A 12,087-nucleotide genomic window follows, 5' to 3' on the forward strand; every position below is an offset into this window, starting at 1 on the left:
AATGTCACAATTGTCAAAAATTAATGAAGCCCAGTGATTAATATTATGAGCATCTATCTACCAAATTGGGATACCATGACATGCGTCAACCAAGTTGTCAGGTCTGACCATCCGGTTTCTTTAGCCGCCTCTTATGGCAATTTCTAACTGTCAAATTCACAGACTGTAATCATGGGGTTCTGAATAGTTTCTCTCGGTGTTCATGGTGCAGTTTCAATTGCTAAGCATATCTGACTCACAATAGGCACTAACACAAAGGATTTGTAGCAAGGAAAAACATTGACCATGACCTTTCTCATGATGGAAGGTCAAGGTACAAACTACAATGACCATGATGTTGTAAATTCTCCGGGAACAGTATGGTGTCTACCCGAATTAGAAGAATACATGCATATCAACAGTGACAACTAACTTGGTGAGAAAGTCATGTAGCTGAGCAGGAAGGGTGGTTGGAATGACTGGCTGTATATCCTGGACATGCTGTCCTTCAGCCAGAGACAGCACCATCAGGCCCTGTGGGCAGAACACAGGAAACTTGTAATCGAGTAAATAAGAGAGAAACGGAAATGTGAAGCTTAATTTGTCATCAATTTCAAAAACTGATTTTACATTTGTTAAATATCCTTGAAATTAACCATTCAACCTCATGAAAACCTGACCAATGTTAAATTACTCATCACTTCTTCTATTAGTATTGTTATTCTGTCATGACAGAATGGACATAAACCAACTGTGTTTTAAACTGAGACGTTTGGAACCGGTCAAATTCTAATTCGAAACCTCTTAATTCAAGGGCAGTCGGGTAGCCTATTGTTAAATGCGTTCGCTCGTCATGCCGAGGACCCGGGTTTGATTCCCTAAATGGGTACAATGTGTGAAGACCATTGCTGGTGTCCCCCACCATGATATGGCTGGAATATTGCAAAAGCAGCGTAAAACCATACTCACTCACTCACTCATAATTCAAAACAAAGTAGCCCAGCAGGTTAATCTCCCAACTAGCAAGAAACAGTCTAATGTTGGGATGGCTTGAGAGATTTAGAAGAATTTTCATTATTTGGGTTAGAAAGACGTTTCTCTACTTGGCATGAAACAACTTGCCTGAGCAAGTCAGTCTAATGGTAAAACAATGGCATGGGGGATTTAGAAGTGTTTCCATTGTTCGGGGTAGAAGGAAGTCTACCTCATCCCCTGACACAGCCTGTCAGGACTCACCAGCTGGAAGATGTCTGCCTTTTTGCCTCCCTTGCCGATGACGGACGGACGAATATCCTGAAAGTGAACACCTGGTCGAGCCTGCTCTACTGTCTCATACAGGTCAGACAGTCTGTAATAGAGAGAGAGTGAATGTTGTGATTGCTGGAGTCAGCATCACTGCACGTAACATCTGGATAAACGAACACAGTGGGCAACAACATGTGTTATAACACTTTCTCAGTAAAGAACAGATTCTAGTACTTTCCGAAGTCAGAGAAGCGTATTTGTGTAAAATACCCCCTTCCCCCGCCCCAATATTCAAAACCCAATTACTTTCAATAAACTTGTGTACAGAAATGCATGCATTAAATGAAAAACTCAAAAAGGCTTCGTGTAATCATTTGGTAAAGGGTCTCATCTCCTACACGAGACTGGAGACCTGCCCCAATATTCTCACAAGGCAATGGGGAAATCTTGTCTCTGGTAATGTCAGAATGCCCATACATTACAGACATGGTGAACAAGATTTTTGTTCACGAGTCAATTATCCAGTGACAAGGATACATTCCACAAATCATAGGCATATCAGGATTAGAACCCAATACAAAGCCCGGAAAGGCATTTACCACTGCACTACTCTAGTTTCATCACAGATGTTAATGCCTTCACATCAATACTGGATTGTTAGAAGACATTAAACATATACTTGCAAAGAATGATAGTGGCTATAGATTGATCAATTGTTTCACCTTTTGTTGATGCTGAAATCTGCCAGTCTGATCTTGCCTGAGAAATCTACAAACACGCTGGAAGCCTGAAAGTGCAATGCAAAATACAAACTGTTGGTATCTGCTTATACTTGTATCATATATTTGGCTAAAGTAGAATATTCTTGGTTTTCAGGCATTGGAACATGTGGAATGTCAGTATATTCAGAACATTTTTCAACTGCACTTTATTCAATTTTTCAGATACTACTTTCTAAATAATAAGGTCTGAAGTAAAAATGGAAGTAAACTTGCATCAAAATAATTGTATGATATAAAGAAATGAAGTAATGCTTGCAGTGTTTGAAAAAAGTCAAATAGATTCTTCACTTCTCCATGTACATATGTATATCAATCTGCTTCAGAATTTCCTTATTTACTAAGAAAATTTACTTTCTGAAAGAAGACACTATTATATGACTTTTCGAAAAATAATTATAATTTGTGAAGTAATTTCATGTTTAACCATGTTAACACTTAACTTTCCATATAATATCAGTCATTCAACAGAGTGAGTTAAGAAGAAGCATGGCTACCCTAAGGTCCTTATGTACAACTGCCTTGTTGTGGAGATATTCGACAGCCAGCAGCAGCTCGTCTGTGTAGGAACGCAGCAACTCCATGGGCATAGCTTGGTTCTTCTTCAGGTAGTTCTCCAAACTATGGCCTCCAGCTAGCTCGCTGAGGATCTGAATCAAGGGAGGCTCTTGTGAAGTACAGAGTATGTTTAGCACTACACCAACAAGGTAGAAATGCTTCTATTCCCTCCAATGGTACATTCAGTTGAGTGCAACACCTTAACCCCTGAGAACAAAAGCCCACCCCTCCCCCAGGTGAGAGACAGACACAACCTCCACCTACATGTACAGTGATCCCCTCTATCCCACCCCTCCCCCAGGTAAGACAGACACACCCTCCACCTACATGTACAGTGACCCCCTCTATCCCACCCCTCCCCACCTACATGTACAGTGACCCCCTCTATCCCACCCCTCCTCAACATGAGACAGACACACCAACTACATGTAGTGACCCCCCCCATCCCACCCCTCCCCCAGGTGAGAGACAGACACACCCTCCACCTACATGTACAGTGATCCCCCTCTATCCCACCCCTCCCCAAGGTGAGAGACAGACACAACCTCCAACTACATGTACAGTGACCCCCCTCTATCCCACCCCTCCCCCAGGTGAGAGACAGACACACCAACTACATGTAGTGACCCCCCTCTATCCCACCCCTCCCCCAGGTGAGAGACAGACACACCCTCCACCTACATGTACAGTGACCCCCCTCTATCCCACCCCTCCCCCAGGTAAGACAGACACACCTTCCACTTACATGTACAGTGATCCCCCCCCTATCCCACCCCTCACCCAGGTGAGACAGACACACCTTCCACTTACATGTACAGTGATTTTCCCAGGGTCCTGCTGATATCGCATGGCCAGGTAGTTAACAAGATTCGGGTGATGCAGGCGGATGAGAGACATGAGTTCCTGCTCGATGCTGTGAATCTGCAAACACAAGATGGGAGACCTGGTTGCTGGTGGTCTTACTTACTACATATGGCAAATTCCCAGTCATTTGACTATGAAACCTTATGTTTGAAGAGCGGTACTTAACTATAACCAATTTCATCCTGAAGGGTATTCAATATAAGGTCCATTGCCATTACACTTCTTTCTAAAGAGTGAGTGAGTGAATGTCAGGACTATTTGAACATCACAACTACCTGTAAACAAACAAGTCTAGACAAACCTGTGGTTGATATCATGAACAACAGACCCTACGCTGTAAACACCAGAACTTATGAGTCTGCTCTATCAACAGCATGAAACACCATGGGGTGCTCTCCACAATGCACTTCCTTGGTAAAATGGAAGAGAGACAATGTTTCCAACTCAATTACGTGCTAACTGAACAATTACTGGCACACAACCCAGTTGAAAATCAAGAATTATTTTTGATGTACATACTTGTTTCATGTAAGTAGTGGCATCCTTATCTTCTTCAATATCGATATGACTTGTCTTGTTAGCAAAATGCCTCCATTTCAGCACCCATTCACATATTGAAACCAAAGTCCCTGTATTGGTGTCCATTCCAGCATACAGTGTACTGCCATTTGGGTTGTGCTCTATGGTTAGAGACGACTTGTTCAAGGCAATTTATCAATTCATGTTCAAAGAATAAATCAAAGACTAAACAGAAACATATCCTACTTTGCTTGCAGGAGAAGCTCAGCAGGAACATGTATTGAAACTAACAAAAGCAAATTCTGACTCTTGCTGGTACACTGAAATTACACGTGCTTAAAAATCAGTGACACAAACATATTAAACTGTTAAATGTAATAATAAATCTTTTATCATCCAAAAATAGCAATGGCCACATCTTCATGGTTAGCTTATGTCTCTTGAACATAGCTCTTTATGACCTCAATATGATGTGTTCATTCGACTTAAACCTGACAAGCTCAAAATATTTTACCGAGGCACATTCCCCTCTGAACAGTTCTCTCCCCCTTTGTGTTAAACGCCAGCACCATGACACCACCAGGGGGAGTTTTATGTCGATTGTCTCCTTCTTCTGATGTTCTTTTTGGTGTGCTTGTTCTCCTGTTGATGAAGGTTTACACTTACTTAATCAAACTTAATGTCAATGTTGAACAGAAACAATAGACCTGTTTTTGACACAATGCATTCATGGCACTATCTGAGACGTCAATTTGCCTAAAATTGCCTCTTACACTTTGTTACAAGAATATAACCAATATTACAGACGAATAGCATTTTATTTGTCCCCATCTCAATTCTAATGACTCAGGCTGGATGTATAGCAACTCAAATACTCGTTTAAACCAAGTCTTATTTTCATGTGGGTCACCAAGATTATGCCTATGATGATTCACTTTATTGTGATACATTACAAATCTTAACAGTAGTGAGTGAGTGAGTTGGGTTTAACGCTGATTTTAACATTATTCCAGTTATATCACGGCATGTCAGCTTAATGTGGGAGGAAAGCCAGAAGTGATGCAGGTCTATGACGTTTACCACTTCGGTGAAACCCACGAGCACGGGTATGGTGCTGACAAACCTAAAAAAAATAATTGGGGCAAAGCGGGATTCGAACCCACAATCATAGGTTTCTGGCGTGCAAGGGACGCAACTCTGTACAGCGAATCGCGGCGCCTTAGACAACAGGGCCACCCGTGCCCCCCTCTTAATAGTATCATGATACACATCACAATACATGAAATCTTGACATCTGAAGAAATTAGACAAGAACTGGTTAGAGATATTTATACATGTTATACATTCCATTGTAAAGACAATGAAATGTCACATATATGTCATTATTTTCCAAACATATCGTTCTATATTGCTGCATGACCTCATGCTCTAAATATGTGTATGTCTACCTTTGTCTCCTGGTGTTCCCGTTCATCTGTTGTTGTCGTTCCCTCGAGGAGACAGGGGATTCTGATGACCGCCGCATGTCCCTCCCTGTCACCTGAGGCAATGGCTGGATCGGGGAGAAGAAAAATGTTTCGGAAGAAGGGGTGGTTGGCTCAGACATGCTGTTGTTCTTATTGTCCTGAAAACACACAACTCTGTCAATGTTGCTGTAATACTGGCGATTACCATTATAACAATAATAATTCAGTTGCATCATGAAGATACCCGTTAATCATGATACACTTGAGATACACTACTCAAAAGAAGTTAAAGAACATTCACTTTTTGAAGATGACTATGACAGGTTAACCATAGTCATGTGTTCTTTCACTTCTTTTGAGCAGTATAGATACAACCAGGACAGCACTCATATGAAATGAACATCTGGATTCTAGAAGTTTTACGTATCTTTACTGTCCAAACAGAAGTAGTTAACCTGTGCATGAGCTGAGTATTGAGTGAGTGAGTGTGTATGGTTTTACACCGCTTTTAGCAATATTCCAGCAATATCACGGCGGGGGACACCAGAAATAGGCTTCACACATTGTACCCATGTCGGGAATCGAACCCGGGTCTTCGGCGTGACGAGCGAACGCTTTAACCACTAGGCTACCTGACCGCCCCCCAAGTATTGAAGACCTAGGTAAAGCATGTGCTTCAGTTGAGTGCACTGAAGAGCGTGGAGCTGGTTGGAATATGCATGGAGAATTGTATATCTTCAATGCAACAATAATCTGCACCCTTGAATTGTGAATCATTTCGAAAATATGTTCATCCTACCATTTTACCAGGAACGCTACAGTCTTGATGAGCAAGGTCACAGGGTTGTCTAGAAGTTACGTTATTATGATCTCTCAAAACACTGGGGCAAAAGTGTCATTTCTGATACTGCTATCACTTAACCCAGACTGATCGCTTGGCAAAAAGAAAACACATAAAACAACTTAGAGTAAGAGAACATGAACCTCACCTTTTCAATTTCATCTCTTTTTTTCTTGACCTCAATCCTTAATGCAGCTTGTTTTCGCAAAACTTCATCTTCAATATTTTGTCGCTAAAACAAATTCAACAGGTGGAATTACTAAGTATACTTTGCAGTATAACATGAAGACATGAAACTGTTTAGGGAGAACAACTTCTTTACTCTTTGTAAAAAGGTTTCAGTCTTCCCTGCCATGTTGTTAGTCCCACCTGGTGTAAACCCATCATAATGTATAAATATCAACTCAATATACTTATTCAGTAGCCACCTTATGAGGGGGCAAGAAGTAGTCCTGAAACGTTGTCAGAAAGTTATACATGTGTTAGGTGCAGGGGAACATAATGTTTATATATGAAAACTTGCCTCCTTTTCTTCTTTTCTCCTCTGCAGTTCCATCTTTTTTAGCTGTTCCTGAGCAACCATCTCTTCCTGTTTACGTTTGTTTTCCATCATCTCATCATAGAATGATTGTGTTGGGGGCTTGTTGTTTGTGTGAAGGAACCATTGTACATGCTGAGCTAGTTCGTGAATCATCACCTAGAACATCAAAATAAGTACCCACTGACAATTTAAGTTGATTAACAACTACCGACCTACATGCAAGTTAACGCTTCAGTGCTTCAGACTTTCAGAGGATCGGGGACATTAGCTTATGTCAAACCCAGCCAAGCCACTGGACCCATAAACATGATATTGAGAAGTATCTACACCAAGATGAAACAATGAATATTAGTACATTATTAAATAATGGTACGTCATATTTCAACAAGCTCCCTGGTTTGATTAATAAGGGTATAAGCTTCAATTACATTTACTCATCCACATTGTTTTACACCGAAATTCAAAATAGGGCATATAGGAAAAGTTGTTTTTTTAAAGCTGTTCTCTGAAACCCTGCAACTATGTTCATGATGGTGGAAAACCCTATTCCCGAGGCAAGGGTGTTAACTGACTAAAAAAGTCCTGTTTCCAACCTATGTGAACTTGGCTAGAATTTTGTGTCTCAATCGTAGCAATGCCAGTAGCCATTACGAATAATGTCCCATCTATGTCCCTCCTATTGACAAATCAGATTCCACCTCTCATATCACTGGCATTTGCTTAAAATAAAATGGCAGCACCCAGTCAAAGTGATCTGACCAAAAATCAAGATCCATATTGTAATCAAACAGGATCTTACCTTGCGAAGTACATCAAATCATTTGAGAGCCATGAATAACATGGAAGGTTGGGAAAACATAAGTCGATGGTTCACATGTTTTGCAAATCCTGCAATTGGCCAAAATCTGCACAGCAGACTCTGTGTTTTTTACAAACCAACTGTCAATAATGTTACACGATTTTGATTGGACTGTGCGTTCTTTGTTTTGACTATTGACAATTTTCTTTTGGGTATTCAATATACTGTTACTCCCTCAGGGCCCAGTGTGTAGAGGATTATCCTCTCAAAAGTTGATAACGTTATGAAAATGTCCTCATGGCATTTGTCTCTGTCACAATCATGGTACATATTAATTATTATACAAGTACATTTCATTTGACTTACCTCTCCCACAAGTTTCTTAGAAAGGGATTTGAGTTCTTCTCTAAGAGATGACAGCTGATTGTTGGACAAGCCTTTTGGATTTTCCAGCTGAACGTCAGGCGGGCTATTAGTGATAAACATATGTAAAGAGGGGATTCATATGAATGATGATTACAATATCACTTGATACCTCTCAGCATTAAGATCTAAATCCCATGTGATTATCTAATGAGCCAGACCTAATTTTAATGAGATTGACTTATACATGATATACCCAAAACATTTCATTGATAACTTAACAGTTACTAGTCATGTTCACACAAAGAAGTTGCAGATAGGTTTTCCATTTGTTGTTTGTTCTTTACAGTCGCACTCAGCAAAATTCCGCTATATGACGCGGTCGGTAAAAAAATCAAGTCTGGACCAGACAATCCAGTGATTTACATCATGAGCATTGATCCATGCAATAAGGATGCGATGACATGCATCAACCAAGTCACAGAGCCTGACCAGCCAATCCCATTTTCTCTTGGTACATGGATGGGGATATAGAGATTACAACATGAGTGTCTGTCAGATACCATTTATCTTAAACATTTCAAAACAAATCTTACGAACAAAAGCTAGTTAGATACATTTTGAAACAAGTTCAGATAACTGGTATATGACAGGCATAGGTGCAGGAATTTTATTCTTACACACCATTTTAGCATTGAATCCATTCATATTTGTCTTTTCTCATGATTGCAGTTGCACTTTTTAACATATCAGTTATGAGTGACTTCATCCTGCTTACTACTCACACCTTGTGTGACACTTCACGAAAAAGATTTCAGCCATGTCTGTGGATTATCAAGGTAATGATGATGATGCAAACTAGATAAGACCAGTTTTCTTAAATGTGTTTCTCACCCACAGGTGTGTAAGAAATTCAGTTTCCCTTGCCAATCCTTCTTACTACATGTACTAACTAAGTTAGTATGAGGGGTATATGATACTGATAGGATGAAAACTTTTGAAATATTACAAAACATATATGACAACATCATTAACTTCCCTTATCATGTTTATGGTAAATTATAAGGGATTGGACCAGACATGACTTCACTAATTTGATTTCAATATGAAGTGGTCTCCTGTTTCAAGTCTCAGGATGTTTGCCTTACTCATCTGGGTAGCTGCAGGAACACCTGACGATGAGATCCACCTGTGCATATGCTGGTCTGTCAACTCCCCCCATGCTTTCCTGAGGGCGCAGTGTAAGTTTGATTTCTGGTGGACGCTGGACCTGAGAAAATTTAGTAAGCTTTTGTACTCTTAGTATAACATGCATAACTATGGATCACCGAAATGGTGAAAGTATTCCTTGTTTGAAGTGGTCTTCATTGGTGCATCATTATGATCATGTTCATATTTATTTTTCAGGTACCCTAATATGCACCTGAGGATGAATGTCCTAATAATAGTCTACTATTTCCGCGATTTTTCTGTAATATATCAATTATATTTTGCTGAGCTTACCATTAAGACTAGCTTGGGACTAGTAGCTAGAGTTGCAGACTGTATGTATGGCAAAGTTTGAAAATTTACGGTGAAAGACTGACAAACTTCGTTTCATGGGTTAATGATATATATCTGTGCCACAGTTTAAGAGATAAAATTACTTTTGTATCTATATACTATAGTTACTAAGGAGGGTTTCATATCAGTTGATTTTCTAGGACACTGACTGACTGACATCCAAAATGTCCTTTAAAAATTCTTTTTAAATTTGATAATGGCATAGAATATCAAAAGGTGATGTAATAGAAATGTCCTACTGCTATCTATCTCCAGCAAAATTACTGGTATTTTGGTAAGATTTGGAATAAATTAATCTACATCCACTTTGTCCATAAGATTTTACAATGCTTACATTAGATGTAATCTTTTGGTGATATCAAGCAATGTTAAGTGCAAACTAGGACTGTCATGGAAATTTCTGACCTTAAAAACTATTTCAGCTCAGTGAGCAAAGTGAATATCATAACTTCTATATACATCTACATTTGCATTGCAGGAGGTGGGGAACAAGTGGAACCTGACCATAATTGCTTCTTTATTTGATTGTGCACACCATATGAATCATACCAGCCCATTTAGAATGTAAGATGATGTGTATCTGGTTTTTCGCTTAAGACAGCCTGTGCATGCTGCGTGAAGTTGAAGTCTTGCCAGGTTACCTAACACTTTCTCTACATAATGTTTCTGTTGAACATACTAACATTGTTCATAATTATTAAGTGTGGACAAAATATTTTCATTTATCAACAGCAAAATCAACATGATCAAAGAAATTAATAAGCTCGATTTTCTCTTTAGGGTATTAAAGACTAAAGAAACATGACAAAGTTGGTGAGATCAGTGCAGCTTGACTCTACTGTGATGGTGACAAGGCCGTGTTCGATGAATGGCAGTTACGGTACCATTGCCTATGCCTGACTGACAGTGAACTGAGAACCGATGGACGCAGTTAACACTCATTATTTACTTTGGCTATCAAACTTTTATTATCAGGTAGGTTGATGTAATGACATGTTATGGCAATGGGGAATACTGAATTGTAGAATATACACAAGTTTGAGTACCTTCCACGCATCCTGTTCTCTTAGATCACTGGCATCATCCATAAAAATCGACAAAAGTGCCTGGATTTCATCCTCCTGTCTTTCTGACAGGGATTGGCTAGCCATCGTCGCCGCCTGACACCGAACGAGCCCTCACAACAGCTCCTTTCTTTCACGTTTTCTTTTCTTAAGTGTCATAGCTTAGATTCTGAAAATTGCCACTCAACAGTTTTGTAAAATATGAAAATAAGAGCCACGTTTACATATTACGAGCACCAACATCAAAACTTTCAGAGTTTATAGGTGGCGCTGCTACGACTTCCGGTAGCAACGCAGAAAAAATATGCATAACAACGATTGGACGTAAATGCTTATAACCAGCTTTCACACTCCATGCTCGAACTCCAAACTTCGCAAATGGCTATAAACTTCGTAGTTCGTACGTTATTCTCAAATTCAGATCTCAGCACAGAACAGGGATTCGTAGTCTCACTTCCATGCATAGAACGATGGTGTCGGAATGTTCCTGTTTTCAGCATTTTGTACAGATCTTTGAAATTAGGGGACCAACTTAAATTCAGGCAAGGCAGTGACCATTCTTGGCCAGTATAGATATCATGTGGACACTTACTCAGTCTAGACTAAAGGACACGTGGACACTTACATAGTAAGCCTAGGACTAGTAGAATAGATCTGTTCAGAATAAGCTTATGGACACGTGGACGCTTAAATCTATATTAGACTCTTTATTCCCAGTTTGGCTAGATGTGTAGACGCTTTTTCAGTAGATATTCAACCAATGTTAGACATCGTGGTGTGGACGCCTTTTCAGTCGTGACTGTATATTTGTACATACAGTAAACTACGGTTATAACGAACACGCTTATAACGAACTAACGGATGTAACGAACTAACTTTTTAGTCCCGACTATATGCTGTAGTTATGCTGTATATATGCTTATAACGAATTACGGTTATAACGAACTAAAATTACTAGTCCCTTTGAGTTCGTTATAACCGTGGGGTAGTTTATTCAGTCTCAGACTAAGTTTTGTGGACTCCTTTTCAGTCGCGACTAGATACATGTATAGATATGTCTCAAATGTTGAGACTAGGAACGTGACATTTTTGCATGTTCAAGTGGTTGGCTCTTATTAATTTGATGTCATATTTATGGTGTCTGATAGTATAGACACTGCAATATAATACGCCTAAAACAGTGTCTTATGTCAGTTTTAAGGTAACAGATTTTCATCACTCACCACTTTATGTCAATAAATAATCTCAGCAAATGAGAAAGCGTCGTTTTTGTTTGTTATTTATATTTGAAATATAACTATGACTATAAATGTAAATATAACTATAACTTCTGATTTTATTGGCACACAGTTATTTACATGATCGTTGTGTTGCACTTATTATAATTTTAAGAAATTTATGAAATGTATGGTGTGGGAGTTTCCAGAAGAATGCAGATGAAGCATATACTAGTATTTTACATTCTTGCACTGTATACTTAATTAACAATTACGAATGTAAAATGCA

The 12,087-nt window shown here is 39.3% G+C and overlaps 1 protein-coding gene across 1 annotated transcript in view; it reads right to left on the reverse strand.

The window, feature by feature from the left end:
* Positions 1-10,847, reverse strand: part of LOC139441954 (eIF-2-alpha kinase GCN2-like) — a 42,220-nt gene extending 31,373 nt beyond the window's left edge. Inside the window, exons 1-13 of the mRNA XM_071222700.1 lie at positions 10,564-10,847; positions 9,103-9,224; positions 7,958-8,060; positions 6,775-6,948; positions 6,400-6,483; positions 5,393-5,568; positions 4,459-4,586; positions 3,945-4,105; positions 3,372-3,482; positions 2,501-2,653; positions 1,947-2,011; positions 1,216-1,327; positions 413-513 (exon numbers count right to left, since the gene is read on the reverse strand). Coding sequence (XP_071078801.1) covers positions 413-513; positions 1,216-1,327; positions 1,947-2,011; positions 2,501-2,653; positions 3,372-3,482; positions 3,945-4,105; positions 4,459-4,586; positions 5,393-5,568; positions 6,400-6,483; positions 6,775-6,948; positions 7,958-8,060; positions 9,103-9,224; positions 10,564-10,668 — 1,595 coding nt within the window. The 5' untranslated portion in view covers positions 10,669-10,847. The remainder of the gene's footprint in view (positions 1-412; positions 514-1,215; positions 1,328-1,946; positions 2,012-2,500; positions 2,654-3,371; positions 3,483-3,944; positions 4,106-4,458; positions 4,587-5,392; positions 5,569-6,399; positions 6,484-6,774; positions 6,949-7,957; positions 8,061-9,102; positions 9,225-10,563) is intronic.
* Positions 10,848-12,087: the final 1,240 nt, after the last annotated feature.

Source organism: Haliotis cracherodii, unplaced genomic scaffold, assembly GCF_022045235.1.
Source record: "Haliotis cracherodii isolate W230 unplaced genomic scaffold, xgHalCrac1.p SCAF_5, whole genome shotgun sequence".
Taxonomy (NCBI): domain Eukaryota; kingdom Metazoa; phylum Mollusca; class Gastropoda; order Lepetellida; family Haliotidae; genus Haliotis; species Haliotis cracherodii.